Raw genomic sequence first — 17,054 nt, forward strand, 5'->3', positions numbered from 1 at the left:
TAGTATTCTCCAGTGTTTAGTATTAAATCCTTAAGTTTAATAATAAGATTAATTTTTCTTCATAAGAAAATTGTGAAATATTTGACATACAAACCTCAAGCTGCCTATTAGATCTGTTAGGAATTACTATTAAGGAAATTGAAAAGATTGGATAAATGTAAAATACATTATGAAATACAAACACATCTAAACAAAGGTAGTATTTTAACACCAGTTAAAGTACCCAAAAGTTAATGTTGCAAGAAAGCAGGTTATTTAAATGTTTATTTTGGCTTCCACAATTTAACCTTTTATGAATTACTTCCCATACAGGAATTTGTATGAAAAATATCCTCATCAGTTGACTATTTGTATATTTATTGTGAAAGCAAATAAAATAATGGTGGTTTATTATATATTGCATAGTTATTTTTCAGATTTCAGAAATCTGATTTTGATTTGATGATATAAATTTGATTTTTTTCTTTGAGATATATCCAATTTTTATTTTGATTTTGTAAAATGTGTTTCCTGTTTCACTAAATATTTTTTCGAGTTATCTACATATTTTTGGATCTAGACCTTATTGTAACTTAGATGAAAACCTGCGCTGCACTATACGTGGCTGTATAAAGATTGACAGCAAATCCTGCTGTCAGCGAGGATTCATTGAAAACAGATGGATGTATTTTGAATATCCTTTGTGCTTTGCCTTTAAAAAAAATTATGCAGAAAGTTTTACTTGTTATATCTTAACATCTCTGTTATTCTCACCCACTGCATGCAGATCTTAGTGTTTAATGGAGACTATAGAGGGCAGCCAGTAAAGAAGAGTATAAGAACCAGATGTAAGTAAATATTTACAACATTTTTACTTTTAGACTTCAGCATAGTATAGAGTAATAATGTAAATTGTGAACCGTTACATTCCTTCTAATTAAAAATCCAAACTAACTGTTTTTGTAGTTAATAGTTGATCTGCATTTGACAAAATAATATCCTCACTCAACATTAACGTAACAGATCATGTTGACAAGTCGTTGACCATAATTCAGAATTATTACACAGCTGTGGTTTCTTCAGGAAAAATTTGAATGTAACTAGAAATTCATTTCTCTAAAAATTATTCACTTTAGGATTATTTTCCTGTATTCAGATCCTGTGTTTCAGGAGCTGAACATCTGTGACTTGTCAGGGATTCCCAACTCCCAGATCAGGAACAGCTGAGAGCTCCACTGTTCAGGCGTACAGGTCACACAGAGCAGGAGACAAGTATGGTAGTGCCAAACCAGTGAGTGAGTTGTAGCATTTTGACAGGTGGATGTGGAGAATTTAAGTGAAAGTTTTCTTAATGAAGAAATAGAATTCCCTCCTTTACTGTAAGCTTAAAAGTTTTTGGCACTTCGGAATAACAAACTTAAAGATAATTGTTTAGTTCTCACCAAAAAAAAAAAAAAATCAACAAGCCCTGGTTCTAGGAAGTATACAGATTAAAAAAAAAAGAGGGGAAAAAAAGTAATTTTTAAAAATGTTATTAATTATGTATTCAAGAAATAATAAATGTATTCTTTGTCTGTTGCTAGACAATTCTAAAGCCCTGATTATGTTCTTGGCGTTCTTGATTGTTGTGACATCAATTGCTTTACTACTGGTTCTGTACAAAATCTATGATCTTCACAAAAAAAAGCTTAGGTAAGTTTTGCGTTTATCTTTCTTTTATAAATGAGGGTGGGGGGAGGAGGCTTTCCTTTTTACCACAAGATTTCCCAATGGGTAGTACAAAACTGTTACTAGTTTGATATTTCATTAATACTGGGAAAAGACATCCTTCACCCTTTAAATCGTTTCAAAAGAAACTCAACTTTTGGTAGTTTGTCTGACAACAAAAATATAATGAAATAGACGTAAAATCTTTCTGTTATACCCTTTCTCAGGGCACAGAACAACTGCTTGGCTAGAACAAAATGTTTTGTTGTTAGTTTTGTGAAAAAAATATTCACAAATATCTCTAAAACCTTTATTTCATGATTTAAGTTAAAAGTAATGAAAATTATACACACTTTCTTGGAACTCTTTCAAATGCTTATTCACCCAAAACATATTTCAGAGAGGCTATAGTCACCTCTAGGTGACTTGACAGTTCTGTAGGACAGTGGACGGCGATAGAAGAATGGTCATTGCCTTCTCTGACTGTGCCAGACCCCTGGAAAGACAGGCTGACTGCTGCTATTTCTGTGAAGAGAGGTGGTGCAATGTGTGAGGGGGCATTTGCTCCTGGTAGAGACAGAGGAGTTAGGGCAATTTCTTCAGAAACCTCTCAGCCCTCTGGCAACACTGGAACCTGAGGACTTGTCTCTTCCATCTCCTTTTCCCCTGCTGCTCTTCTCCTTAAGGGGACAAGGAGCTGCTCTTGCTTAGATTCAGACTTCTATGTTTAAGGAAGCAAAACTGATTTGTGCTTGTACAGAAAGTCTGGCTTGTTCTTAGCTACTTAGCATTTAAACTTAATTTCATTGTGTTTTATGTACGTGTTAGCTTTTGTCACTTGTTTAGCAAGAGAAACAGTGTGAGCAGTCACTCCAGTGGAGAAATTAAAGACATGCTTGCTGCAGGTGACACGGACAAAATTATGTAAGCGGTAAAGCTGTTTGATGTGGTTCCCTTGTTTCTTCCCCTCAATAGCACTCCGAGTAGGAAGACAAGTATCCCAGCCACCTCTGCGTGGGGCCTGTAAGTCCCAGTTGTAGCACTCTTGTTTCACAGAGAGCTTGTAATGCAGTCCGCTGGTTATGGACAGTCTTGGTGTCCACACACAAAGCTGCTTTTATTTAGCTCATCATCACGTATATATCTCACTAGGCAAAGCTTTTACAGATGTTTTTGCTTCTTACAGCAATTCTTCTGAAGGCGTGAACCTTGTTGCAGGTGAGTATGTTTATATATTTAGCAACTGGAAATAAAATCAGTCACGTGTCTTGCTGCCACCTTTGGATTGTTTATGTTCTAGATTGTATACATAGTTTACAGGTATCCACACGTTAACACCTCGTTTGGAGAAAAAAAGCACTTCAGTAAATACGTCACAGAAGTATTTATACTTAAATGAACTGAAAGTTTATCAGTGTTTGAAAAATTCTTATTTATTATTTAATTACAAACCAAATTTTGTAATCCCAGGCAATGGTTGTGATATGTTTAAACTTGAGAGTAAGTCCAGAATCAAATACAGCTTAAACCAGACTTTTCCTTTCCTGTGAACTTTTTTCAAAGCAAGAATTTAAACATAAGCCAGCCATTTTTTACTGCAAAATCTTGAAGACTTTCAAGTCCCAGACTGAAACTAAGCATTATGTGCAACTTTTTGCACAAGACTTCAAAGCCTGTGAGGAAAGATAGAATCAGTCAATACAGAAAGCTTCAAGAAAAAAAATTATGACACGCAAACCAGCGGAAATTAACTACATTAAATGGGAAGTAATACTGTGTTGATATTCAAATCCATTTGCTTAGACACATGGTTGTTAAAAAAGAAATCTTTTCAATGTAAATGAAAAATGAATAAATGTCAAGTTAGAGACACTAAAACTTGTTCAATCGTTACTTTACCATTAAAGACGATATTGTAGATTATTGCAATTCAGAGAATAAGTTGGAGAAAATTTGGAAAAGTAGGCAATACATGTTGTTACATTTGTAGGTTTTTTGCACAGCCATCCATTTTACCACCGGCGATAAATGATCAGAATTGAAGTAAAGGGCAAGGCCATGTAACTGCTGTGGGTGTTGGGGCTGTTGCTGTGACCTGAATGTGACAATCGCCACCTTGTACAAAAGTGCTGTTAATGCAATGTCCCTGCATGTGGCCTCCTCCTGAGGTGTCCCCAGTCAGGCGGCAGAGCTGAACAGGTTCTGTTGTTCCCAGGGCCTGTTCGCTCAGGCAACATTTATTTTATTTTTTTTTTTTTATTTTTTTTTTGAGAAATAAACGTGCTTAGTTAAGATAAAGAGGTTTGTCCTTTTTTTTTAATTTACCTGACAATTTGAGAGTCACATTTACTGAAATGTAATTTACATTTCCAAAGTCACTAATGATAAATGTTCAACATATTTACACAGTTAAAGATGATGACAGGCAACTTCTGAACATAGAGCCAATACTTTCGGAGCAATTGCTGGACACGTACAAGAGGAAGATTGCTGATGAAGGAAGACTTTTCTTGGATGAATTTCAGGTTTGTCATTGGCTCAAAATACACCACAGATTTGTAGCCAGGTGGCTAGAAGAATTCTGTTCAAGAGCATATTTGAAGTATATGCACTGGTTATAAATAATTTTTTTAAAAAATCTTGAAAATGGAGTGAATGCTTATCTAAGGTCAAATAGGCTTCAGTTAATTTTGCTACCAAGCTCTCCTCATTATAAGACGATGGTGCTTTTTTTTTTTCCCTGAAGGTGTTTTTCAGCAAAAGTACAAAATAAACAGTCTAAATTCTTCTCATTCTAAGATACTTTTTAATGCATGTTTTTAATACCTTCTCTTACTGCATAGCCATGGAGATATAAATAATATATAACTGTGGAGATATTTATATTAAGGGAAAAGAAATTTGTTTATTTGAAGTATAAGAAATATATGAAGTAGTATTGTATGAAACAGAATCCAGACTCAGTAGCACCAAATTTCTTCCATATTCGTTTGACTCTAAGTGGAAGCTATTTTAAATATATGCCTACCTAATGAAAGAAACATTGTTTTTTACAGAGTATTCCTAGAGTTTTCACTAAATTTTCAATAAAGGAGGCCAAAAAAAGCCATAATCAGAACAAAAACCGTTACATTGATATCCTTCCATGTAAGTATTTGCTAAAATTTTTGCATGTTTTATAAATATTTGGTTTCTCCATGCCTTGAGATAATATAATTATTTTGTTTTAAATGATTTAAACAGATGATCATAACCGTGTTGAACTCTCAGAGATACCAGGAGATCCAGGATCAGACTATATCAATGCAAGTTATATCGATGTGAGTGACTTCTACTTACAAAAAGTCTTAGGCACTACTGAAGAAATTCTGTAGTCTGTTCGCTTCGTGTATCAAACATTTTTGAGGATTTCCATTTCAGTTCTTTCCTGGATTGTTGCATATTGAGTTTATTTTTAAAGTTGCAAATCTTTTAAATTGCTCATGCTTTCTTTCTAGAAGTTGATAACATTGTACTTTTTATAGGGCTTCAAAGAACCAAGAAAATACATTGCTGCACAAGGTAATTTTTAACCTTAATAAAATAGTTTTCTTTATTCACCCAATTTTTTGTTAGAGAGTAGTAAAAAAGTGTTAGTAAATTTAAGAAAAATTGAAAATCTGACATTTTGAAATTTAATATGAAAAAGTTGCCAATGAGTTTTTGCTCATCGAGGTATAGGAAATACATGAAGTAGTACTGTATTTTGTGAAGATGAATACATTTCACTTCAAAGGCAGATTTCTTATGCTGTATAATTTTACACAAAAAGTTTTCAGATTTCACAGCTATGCATTAAAGATGTATATGAGACTTTTAAAATGTTGTAGCCCAATGGCAGCAGTCATAATGAAATCAAGTGTGTGGCTGTTCTTTGCGTGATCTCTGGTTGGCTCTTCAGCTTGCCTGGCTAAGCATGTCAAGAAGGCAAGCGTTTTTTTCATGTAGCTGCACATGAGAAACTCCCTTAAACTATCTCCTGCCAGGCCCTAAGGATGAAACCATGGATGATTTCTGGAGAATGATCTGGGAACAGAAGGCAACAATTATTGTCATGGTGACTCGCTGTGAGGAAGGAAAGAGGGTGAGAACTATCCTTCCATCCATCCATGCTTCCATCCGTCCATCTTTCCATCCTTCTTTTATCTGGAAACAGAATGGCTTGCTGTGCTGTGGTGAATTATGCTTTCTTCTTAGTACTTTGTTTACATTCTTTGCTGTTCTCTCATTGTGGCAGAATCTGTGCTGGAAAGCATGCCAAAACAGTGTTGCCTCATTTACCAGTCTTATCAGAAAATGTCAGTTTAGTCACAGCCATAAGTAGCAGCGGGTGAGCTTCCAAATTGCAGCTAATAAATCCAGAAAAGGACTCAAGGTAGAACTCTAGCTCCTCACAGACCTGTTACAAAAGATATGGTTTATATTTTTCTCCTTTCTATTGCCTTCTGATATCCTGGCAATGCCCTCAGTAAATCCTAGATAGAATTTTTTTTAATCTGTTGTCTTTGCCCTTCTTTTAACTGGAAGGTTGGGTGCTACTGGCTTGCTTTTGTTCCTTATTCCAGGTACAGCAGGAAGGGGAACTGCTGTTTTAACTGCTTTTAAACATGAAAATGTTGGCAGCATGCGGATTTACAGCAACCCCAAGTTAATGTTATAGACAGGCAGGAGCAACATCCCTCACTGAAGACTGAAAAAGAAGCCGTAGAAGTAGCTGCAAACTTTTCTACAGCCTTCAGGCAACAGCAGCAGCAGCTGCTCACTTGTACTATACAGGATTTTTTCCCCACTTTATGTGCCAAGTTAAAATCCACGGGCATAAACTTTTGGTCAGAAACCTGAATTTTTGGATATTTGTAATTATTTAGCACTGACATCCTAAGCAGTGACAGCCTTTTCACGAGAGGACAAGACCTGTGAGAATTTGGAAATACTACGCTGAGTTGCCATCTATTTTAAATCGGACTTTCTTCTAGCTCTCAGCTCTCTGCCACTTTGCTGTCGTGCTGCTCACCTAACTTCATATCTTCATAGAACAAATGTGCCCAGTACTGGCCATCAATGGAGAATGGCTCTGCAACATATGGGGACATCATTGTGAAGATCAATGAAAGTAAAACGTGTCCAGACTATGTGATTCAGAAACTACACATCACAAACGTAAGTTGATTCAAAAGTGCGAGGCTGAGTGGAAGTGGAGTGTCTATTTGGAGCCTGTAGGTATCGTTGAGAGATCCTTTAAGAGAAGAATCAGTTATCAATGGAAGATGCTGTTCCGTTTTTCCCTAAGGAACATACAGTGTAAGAGAATACTTCTTAGATGTAAGTGTCATTCCTTACAAGAAATACGAGCTAGAGGTATATTTCCCAACTTAAAAAGGTATTTTCTTTAGTACTCTGCAATCTACATTTAAGAGCAAACTTAATACGCTGTTAAGTATGGAGAACTTAATACACTGTGGTTTCCTTAGGTATTTAGCTCATTCTTTAACACAGAAAGTTTACTGGTTTATGTTTATGTCAGCATAACCTTCTGCAAGTAAAATCAGTGTGACTCATAGAGCACCACTATCTACCCTCGTGATGATTGTACAGTGGGACAATTAAAAATTCTGGCAATCTCCAGTGCATTTATAAACATAAGTGTTTTAAAATTACCATTTGGCTACATGTAGAATCATTGAGGCTGGTTAATTGCTCTCTTTTATACATCTGAAATCACATTAGTTGCTCTGTGTGTAATTGAGAACAAAATTTGCTGTCTAAGGCTAAATGCTCTTCCCAGGCCCTTGCAAAAATATTTCAGCGAGGGTAAATGGAGCGTAAGTCCTAGCTAAAAGCATTAAGCCTCAAAGGCTAAATGTGCTGACAGATCTTCAGCAGAATAGTCAGGCAACAGGCTCCACCTATCCTGACCCATGGTTACAGTTGGGAATTCCTATTCTGCTGTCTCACCCTGCATTAAAATTTACTGAAGAAGTGGTCTGGTTAAAAGAAAGTTGTAACTTGGTGTGAAGACAGGAAGAATATCAGGATGCTAAGAATTAACTATTAACAAAGGCATCTAGTGACATCTCTCACTAGAACAATCAGACACTAGAAATGAGAGATTGCTGCAGGTTAGGAGTGGTATTTTTAGAGCTGTCTGCTCTCTGTTTTGCTGACATCATATTAATATACATAAAACTGATATTGGTCATGGAATTTAAGAGTGATCCCCGGCGAAAAGTGGAGACTTCTGCAGTTGTAGTGGAGTAATGATGTATAATTACTGAAACAACGGCAGATAACTGTATGAGTAACTGCCACAACTGAATAATTCAGCTCTAAGTAAGAATTTGGGGGTTAATTACTGGGGAAATGCCCATACAGCCATACTAAATTTTGGCCAACAAAAGAATGTTATTGAAATAGCTTTCTCATTTGGCTTTATAATCACGGTTATCAAAATCTATGTCCTTTCTTTTAATCTAGCAGCAACATACGGAAGTAGGACTTAAGACCTGACACACTTTAAGCTTTAATCTGGCAACTTAACAGTCAGTGTCATTGAAAATCATAGGTTTTCTTGAGTCTACTTCTAAATTGTTGAATTCTGAGTTACAGTTTAAAGTTTGTTGGTTTTTTTTTTTTTCTTTTTAATCTGTTGTACCCTCAGCAGGCTACTTCTATACTTCTAGGAGACATAAAAGAATTACCAACCTGTACCCCTTGAAGTAAGCAGAGCTGTACACTGGCCAAGTGGTTTATGAATGGAGTGGGGAGACATATTGTACTCTGGATCATAGGCTAACCTGAGAAAAAAGTATTTTTAGCAGCACTTTGAACCACTGCTTGTCCTCTGTTGGAGTCATTGTGTATTCCTGATTCATGGATACTTTTTTAATTGAAATTGAACATGAAAAATGTCATAACCTGGGAGCCCGTTGGGATTACAACATTACAGCACACTGTTTGAAATTTCTGTTTCAACATTTGGTGACTGTTGCCCTTATTATTCTTCTGCTTTGTATATCTGCACTTCATTTTGGCTTTGTATATATATGTATTAAGAAACTCTGTGCTTCATTTTGTTAGGGAAGAGAAAGGACAGCTGGGAGAGATATCACTCATATTCAGTTCACAAGCTGGCCAGACCACGGAGTCCCAGAGGATCCGCATCTCCTTCTCAAACTCCGACGCAGAGTTAATGCTCTCAGCAACTTTTTTAGTGGCCCAATAGTGGTTCATTGCAGGTGAATGTATATTATTTTTTGATAATTTTGTTAATGTTAAATGAACATAAAGTGAAGCTACTCAGAAAAGGGAGCTGGCAAAGGTATTTGACTGATCCCAAATTTTATGACTTGATTATTTGAGAGTGAGGCAGCCAAAGATGCATAAAAAGATCTGCTTTCTGAAGGATATGAAGGATATTTAGGTCAATAAAATCTGAGGATACACAGACTTTTGGACTTTTGGAAAGCAACCAGGTAAATGTTTGGCTACTCTGGCTATAAATACCACATTTAGCAATACTGGAATATTGACCTTACTTTCATTAAAAGATATTTGAAATACGAACTCATCATTGTTTGTGTTGCCAACTAATTTAGAGCAAGAACTGCTTTCAGTTGCTTCATATCCCGTTGTTACGCATTTTCACTTCCCTGCTTTCGCTGACTGCTCCCCTCTCAGAGTGGGAGTGGGAGATGCCATTCCCTCTCGATAACCAGATCTCTTTACGCTTTGCAGTGCCGGTGTTGGGCGCACTGGGACATATATAGGAATTGATGCCATGTTGGAGGGGCTGGATGCAGAAGGCAGAGTGGATGTTTATGGCTATGTTGTGAAGCTGCGTCGGCAGCGGTGCCTCATGGTTCAAGTAGAGGTATATCACTAAAACTCCTGCTACTTAGAACTCTCCTTTGCTAGGGCTTCGTCAGCATGTCTCAGAAGCGCACTGCTCAGTCTTGGGTAGTGCTACAGTTCTGTTGAATCTTCCAACAGAATTTTTCAGTTTTAGAAACTTCAACGTTTAAGTTTAGGCTTTAAAAAAAAAGGAAGCCAAGAGGAACATTCTAGATGTGATAATTCAGCTTTTGGCATACAATTCAGAAAGCTGAATTGAGCTTGCATAGTCAAACTTCTATTTCAAATTCTAAAAACTGTTTAGGTGGGATTTTCGGTTGAGTTGAGAGTACAACTAAAGATATGGACTGATGCAATGCTTGTTTTTAACTTATTGAAGCATTTTGCAGATCTTTCAAATCTCAATTGCATATTTCTTGAATGACATTACGTTTATTTACAGAACACTTTTCATCCAATACACTAAATATGTTCCAAAATGTCTAATTTGGAAGCCAGTCTGATTTTTAGTGCTTGTATTTAATGCCTATTTAACATTAATCCTTAATATTATTAACACTAATAACATCATGGGAGTTTCTTAGAATGGTTTTAAAAAGTGTTATGTTTTTGGTTTTTTATTTTACTCTTTAATAACTTCATTTTTAAACGCTTAAAATGGGAAACACCAGTCACAGTACATCCTTATCCATCAAGCGCTGGTGGAATACAATCAGTATGGAGAAACAGAGGTCAATCTCTCAGAACTGCATTCCTATCTTAACAATCTGAAAAGAAAAGATCCTCCGAGTGATCCTTCTCTGCTGGAGGCAGAGTTCCAGGTAAATAAGTGTTGCGTTCTAGTACCCTTACCTCTCGCTTACATTAGAAAAGTGTCTTGCACCACAATAATGAGATAGAGATACCACACATGATCACTTCTGTGCTGTTTTATTTCTCTGGCACAGAAACAGTTTCTTTACCTTCATGAAAAAAGCTGTAAGTTAGTGAAACTTTATTCCTGCTTTTGATGTTAATATTTTTAACAAAGATAGGGAGCATAGAACAATTATTTGTATCTACATGCTTGATTTCCTGTGCCATTGTACATGGTATAGCACGCATTTTTAAACTATAATCCAGATGTGACCAAAGTTTAAAGTGAGAACAGAGACACTGGGAAATGAAGACTGGATGTGGGTGTTCAGAGGAGACAATGATCCTAGGAAGCATTTTAATCGAGCATAATATCAGACATCCTCTTTCTTTAGAGATTACCATCCTATAAGGGGTGGCGGACACAGAACACTGGGAATCGTGAGGAAAATAAAATCAAAAATAGGAATGCCAACATAATTCCATGTAAGTATTTTCCATGAACCTTACCTTATTTTATCTGTTCTCTTCTGTAAGAAAACCTACTAAATTTTGAAAAAATGAGGACAGTAAATTACCCTACTGATATGTATTTGGCTGACTAATTTCCTCAACACTTAACTTCTCATAGTATTTTAACAGAGAGACGAGTTTTTTAAAAATGTGAATTATTGGGGGTGTTTATTTCAGATAAAATGGCCTTTGTCTGCAGTCTGTTGTGAAAGGACTGGCCTTTTTCTGTCTATTTTAGCCCCTGCACATGCAGGGACAGCCCCCCTCTAATGCTATACCTGAGCAGCAGCATGGCGTGATGGTGACATTTTGTCTCATGCAGATGACTTTAACCGAGTGCCCATCAGGCACGAAGATGAATGCAGTAAGGAGGGCGAACATGACTCAGATGATTCCTCAGATGAGGACAGCGACTGTGAGGAATCAAGCAAATATATCAATGCTTCCTTCATAACTGTAAGTATTTAGAGGATCCACTATAAGTATTTCATCAGCTCTCAGCTAAAGCTATATGCCAGCTTGAGCCCTTGTTCTCTTATTGGCTTCACAAATAGAATAGGATTTTTACCTGAATAAGGGAGAAAGATCTGGCAGTTGATGGGCCAGTTAATTTACAGTTTTAATCATCAAAATCTACATTTTGCTGCAGTAATAAGGTGCAGCTTTTCCCCTCACATGGTCATAGACTGTACAATCTCAAATAGTGGGACTAAAAATGGAAACATCTTTTTTTTTTTTGCATGTGGGTGTGTTACGTTTCAAACCACTAGCTATCAGACTGGCCTCATGATAACATGTATTTCTATTAGTGGACAACTGCCTGCAAGTCTATCCATATTGATATTTTCCCTGTTAGTGAAATGTGAGTATAATTATTCACATATACAAACCCCTACTAGTGAAAATTGGGGCCATGAGTTTTTTTGGTATCATATATACCTCCAAAGGAAGGAGAGCAGTTATTGGTCACTAATGATATAACCTATTTTAGTGCAATTACTAGCTAAATTCAACCTATCTGAATCCTTTAAGATGCTGCACAGACAGGATATCTATTCAGAGTAAATGTATTTTTACTTTTGGGTAGCTCAGTGTGAACAGGTGCACCAACTTTGTGTGGTATATACTCAATTTCTTGTTGGTCAAATTAAATAGCTGTGTAGAATTAAATGTTTTAGCCTTTAAAAATACGCTTTGCAGCAAATGGCAGGGTGAGGTCTCATCCGCTGCAGCATGTGCATACCTTGTTGCCAATCTGGAAGCGATATTGTTAGGAGGATAGAGTTTAATGCCATAATCTCCCTATAAACAAAAGGGTTCATTAGTTTATTTCACTGAGTATTCTTTAAATGACAATGCGGTCTGTTGCTTGACAATCCTATTTCAAATGGATTTAAGAAAAAAATATTTTAAAATTTCTTTTATAGGGTTACTGGGGTTCAAAAGCCATGATTGCAACGCAGGGACCACTGCAGGAAACAATCCCTGACTTCTGGCAAATGGTCTTCCAAAGGAAAGTCAAAGTCATTGTTATGCTGACAGAGCTGAAAGAAGGAGATCAGGTGAGGGCATCATCTTCACACTGTTGTATTGAGGGTCCTCTATATGCAAAGAAAACACTGTACTGCACTTTCTTATTCCCTTCCTTCAGTTAAACGTGTTTCATGGGGTGAGGAATCTGGATTTCCAGTATAATTTGTCTATTACTTACCTTCTTAATTTACCTTCAAATTAATTTTTGAGGGGAAGAGTGTATGATGCTTCATTTTAAAATACAATGACATTCCTACTACTTTAAAGTCAATACATTCTGTAAGTGCGTGTGGAAGCTAAAATAAAAGGAGGTTTGAATGGTAAGCACTGACTTGTACTTTTATCCACTTTAGGAACTCTGTGCACAGTACTGGGGAGAAGGAAAACAAACATATGAGAGCATAGAAATTCAAATGACAGACGTCAACTGTTGTCCTAGCTATACCATACGTGCGTTTGATGTTACACACCTGAAGGTAAAAGTTTCTTTGCAAATTCCAAAAAGAAGTTTCAAATTTGTTTCCCTCTTATAAATTTAGCTTGAATAAAAAGAAGAGACAGTTCCCACTGCGCTTACCTTCTGCTCTAAGAAATGGGAATATTTTTCTTTTCCAGACCAGCAGTCAGTCATGATGAACGCTGTAAATTAGCTCAAGTTTCCCTTTTAGTGAATTGCTGAGATGGTGGTAGTAGAGTCTTATAAGGTCAGCTGTCTTTGGTACTTTGAGCAAAGCTTGGGTGTCTACCTACCTTATCTTCATGAGGTAGAACTCACATCACTATGCCCTTCCTCAGGGATATAATTTCTCTTTTGTAAATTAGCTGCAATAGAGGTACTACGTGAATCTTTCTTCTAACCTGAACACTGACTACAACTCCACTGCTGTTTTTCAGACAAAAGAAACACAGAAGGTGTATCAATACCAGTATCACAAGTGGAGTGGCTTGGATGTTCCAGAAAACCCCAAAGATTTAGTCAGCATGATTCTCAACCTTAAACAAAAACTCCCAGCCAGACCAGCCACTGAGGACAAGAGCACCCGCAGCGTCCCGCTCGTTGTCCACTGCCGGTGGGTCTGAATTCAGCATATACCTTAACCTAGCTCTAGATTCTGGATATGTATAGCAACCACAATTTTGGGATGCCAGCCTTTTCACACAAACCTTTCCATGTGTCTGGAGACTCAGCTCTCCCTAGAAGACTCCTTGAGTTTCTCAAGCTTCACCTTTTTGATTGTAGCAATGAAAAGTGAGCACACATCTCTTGAGCAAGCATGGGCATGGAGTAAGTGTTCAGAGCTAGCTGCCCTTGCCAGGTACACACACTTTGAGAAGAAATGCTAGGACAGAATGTTCTTGTAGCATACTACTTATGAGGACACAGCAGAGTTTTTAGGTTCATCCCTTATTCCAATACACAAGACACTTTTTTAGGACTGTTTCCAGGAATAGCCTTGCATACCGTTTAAAACAGAGGATAATCCTGCTAACAATCGTTGAGACTGTAAGTCTAAAGCTTCTTTCTTTCTTACCCCTTCAGTGGTGACATGAGATCCAGGTAGCCTGTAGGTAAACTGTGTCTTGTGTGTGTCTTACAGATATTCTTAATTGTAACAATTCCAGTTCAGTAGAAATATTTTGGAAATATAATTCATTATGTAGACTTTGAAATAAATCTAACATTTAGTAGAGGACTTGCTGATTTTACATTTTAAATTTACATGTACCTTTTACATCATCTAGTGATGGATCACAGCAGACTGGTGTATTTTGTGCTTTAATGACCCTTTTGGAAAGTGCAGAAACAGAAGAAGTAATAGATGTTTTCCAAGTAGTTAAAGCTCTTCGTCGCACCAGGCTGGGAGTGGTCTCCATCTTTGTAAGTAAACCTTATGAATTAACAGATAAAATTATGAGATTATATGTCATGGTCACTAGTATCTTTGTAACCTTACACATCATTTCCACATGGGGAATGCTAATTCTAAACAGGACATTCACAGCCACTCACCACTGCTTGGGAATTGGCTGTTACTGATACAAATGATGGAGTCTGTGAGATGTCCAGAGCTGCAGTTCTCTAACACCTTTGTGGAACGGTGCATATTATAAAATTACAAACTGCATAAATTGATGTTTCTGCAGTTGCTTCAGGGATGCATGTGCACAGTGTCCCTTAACTACTGCAGTTAGGAGGCTAACTCCATTTCACAGGCTACAGCCATCGACTTGGGTTTTTTTAAATCATCCCAGAGGAATTGTGCCTCTGTGGCACATGCTGTGCATTTACTGCCAAACCAGACCTAGGTGTTATCGATATGTGGTAGGTTATTAGAAAACTTTCCTAGACTCCTTTCAATATGTGTTGTTTACAACTTAGGTACTGTTTGTGAACAAAGAGAGTACTGAGTGACAGTTTGGAACATCTGATGCAGGCAGTTACAGAGGCATTACGTACACATGAAATCAGAATAAACCATGGAAGAAACACTCTCTACACCAAAAAATGTGAAAGCTGCTTCATATGCAGTCTTGCATGTTCTACTGTGTCACATTTCTAAAATTTAAGAAAATAGAGAAAGAATGGGTTTTTTCTTGGGTTCTGAGCATTCCATTCATACTAACGTCTTTTCTTTATATTTAAGGAACATTACGAATTTCTATATGACACCATTGCCAGTACCTACCCTGCACAGAATGGACAAATAAAGAAGAACAGCCAGCAAGAGGATAAAGTTGAATTTTGCAGCGAAGTAGAAAAAACAGATCAGGAAACTGATTTGATCACTATTGATCTTACCCCCTCAACACCAGAGAAAAATGAGCTTTCTGAAGTATGTGACGATTCTAAGGCTGCGGATAGCACTAAAGGAACAGAAAGCTCTACCAATGGCCCCACAACTCCAGTTCTAACTTAGAGGCTATATTAAAGAAAAAAGTGTTTCTTCATGTGCAAAAAATCTTAAACAAAATAAGAAGTGTAAGATTTCTTCCCCTTCCCACCTCTTTTTCGGAAAATGTTTACTGTTATATCAGTTTTTCAAAGGTACAAATTTAAAGGAATACTTGAAACTTGTAGAGAATGACAAAGAACTGTGAAAGTTTTAATTTTTGTGTAGATTTGCAATTAATACTTTGTCAGAAAGCTTTTCAATATTTTTATATGTTTTCTTTTAGAAATATGTACAGTGTAATACTATGCGGAGCAGTGGAAAGGAATTTTTTTTACTTCTGTAACAAGGAAGCAACTCAGAACAACAAGATTAGGACATTGCAAAAACAGGTCTGTCTTCAAAACTAATAACAAGTAAATTAACCTAATTGGTAAGCATATCTTCTAGCATTTCAGGCGTGCCAACAAAGCACTGCTTTAATAATACTCTGTGGGACCTGGGGGACTTTGCCAAACAGTTTTAAGAGCTTATAATTTACATCATGTAGCAATTCCAAGGAATTTAGGCTTACAGAGACTCTGTAAATCCTCCCATATCAAAGTGGAATAGAAATTTTTGCATTTTTCTAACTTGCCTCAAGGTGTCCTTGTTGCTCCACATATATTAACTGGGATTTCAGAGTTAGACCCAAAGAAGTTTGAAGAATGGCACTTAATGACTGTAACGATTGTGATAGAAAACACATTCTGTTTACTCTTAGAGCTTAAAATACTGCGTGCTTGCACATCTAGTTCTTATGCGTACTGTTATTTAAAGGGAGCGCTTCCATGAATGCATCTGACCTGTTTTCGGAATTGGAAAATACTTAGATGCTTCTCCTCCAGACCTTGTAGATTTGAATTGGTACAGGATTTTTATTTTTTTTTACATTATGAGGTTTTGTATCTTACAGTTGTGATATTTTTGCTCTACGTTGCTGGATTTTAGCCTACTGGTTTTTAGTACAAATAAAAAAGGTAATTAATAGTTGACAAGGTGGAAATTATTTTATTCTATTGGACTCTGCAAACTGATAATTTTCTTCTAAATATACCAAATCTTGTGCTATCCTGTACATGGATAATTTACACATTTCAGTAGGAAAACACACCATTTAATTCTTATAAAACTTTATATGAACTCAGGTAAATGTCATGGTTTTCTCATTACAGAGGAAGGAAAATTCACTTTTTGTTTTTGCTTGAAATCACAAACAAATTCAGTGCTACTAGTTTATCACTGCATATTCCTAATCTCTCTTTACAAGACAAAACTGAAAATCCTCAGAAGTCTGTGTAAACAACATGTACAGCCACACTTGGTTAAAACATTAGTTTAATTTTGCCGTTACTCTAGACCAAATGTCTCATTCACAATTATCAACTCAGACAAGTGCTTCCTGGCAGTCTTGTTGGAATAAGTGGCACCAAACAGTCACAGAGGAGTGGGATTCCCCTTGACTGTCGGCTGCCCTGCCTTTCCAGCTGAAGCTGTGTTAGCTGATAAACTAACAAAGCTGAGGGCGTCACCTATGGAGAAAAAGCTCTTGAGACTAAATGTGAAAATAATCTAAAAAAGTTGTAAGCCCAGAGCCTGTTGGCTGTTTTTAGAGGAACATGTCAAAACTGCAAATTTAGCATAGTC

The 17,054-nt window shown here is 36.7% G+C and overlaps 1 protein-coding gene across 1 annotated transcript in view; it reads left to right on the forward strand.

Moving 5' to 3' along the window:
• Nucleotides 1-16,397, forward strand: part of PTPRC (protein tyrosine phosphatase receptor type C) — a 66,828-nt gene extending 50,431 nt beyond the window's left edge. The window contains exons 14-32 of the mRNA XM_086462578.1: nt 767-827; nt 1,563-1,671; nt 2,873-2,904; nt 4,096-4,211; nt 4,743-4,833; nt 4,930-5,006; nt 5,211-5,247; nt 5,712-5,809; nt 6,760-6,885; nt 8,803-8,960; nt 9,460-9,595; nt 10,248-10,397; nt 10,827-10,917; nt 11,267-11,400; nt 12,372-12,506; nt 12,831-12,953; nt 13,372-13,547; nt 14,221-14,356; nt 15,123-16,397. Of these exons, the coding sequence (XP_086318704.1) occupies nt 767-827; nt 1,563-1,671; nt 2,873-2,904; nt 4,096-4,211; nt 4,743-4,833; nt 4,930-5,006; nt 5,211-5,247; nt 5,712-5,809; nt 6,760-6,885; nt 8,803-8,960; nt 9,460-9,595; nt 10,248-10,397; nt 10,827-10,917; nt 11,267-11,400; nt 12,372-12,506; nt 12,831-12,953; nt 13,372-13,547; nt 14,221-14,356; nt 15,123-15,395 (2,259 nt within the window). The 3' untranslated portion in view covers nt 15,396-16,397. The remainder of the gene's footprint in view (nt 1-766; nt 828-1,562; nt 1,672-2,872; nt 2,905-4,095; nt 4,212-4,742; nt 4,834-4,929; nt 5,007-5,210; nt 5,248-5,711; nt 5,810-6,759; nt 6,886-8,802; nt 8,961-9,459; nt 9,596-10,247; nt 10,398-10,826; nt 10,918-11,266; nt 11,401-12,371; nt 12,507-12,830; nt 12,954-13,371; nt 13,548-14,220; nt 14,357-15,122) is intronic.
• Nucleotides 16,398-17,054: the final 657 nt, after the last annotated feature.

This window comes from Leptosomus discolor, chromosome 3 (genome assembly GCF_034619465.1).
Source record: "Leptosomus discolor isolate bLepDis1 chromosome 3, bLepDis1.hap2, whole genome shotgun sequence".
In the NCBI taxonomy this organism is placed as follows: Eukaryota; Metazoa; Chordata; class Aves; order Leptosomiformes; family Leptosomidae; genus Leptosomus; species Leptosomus discolor.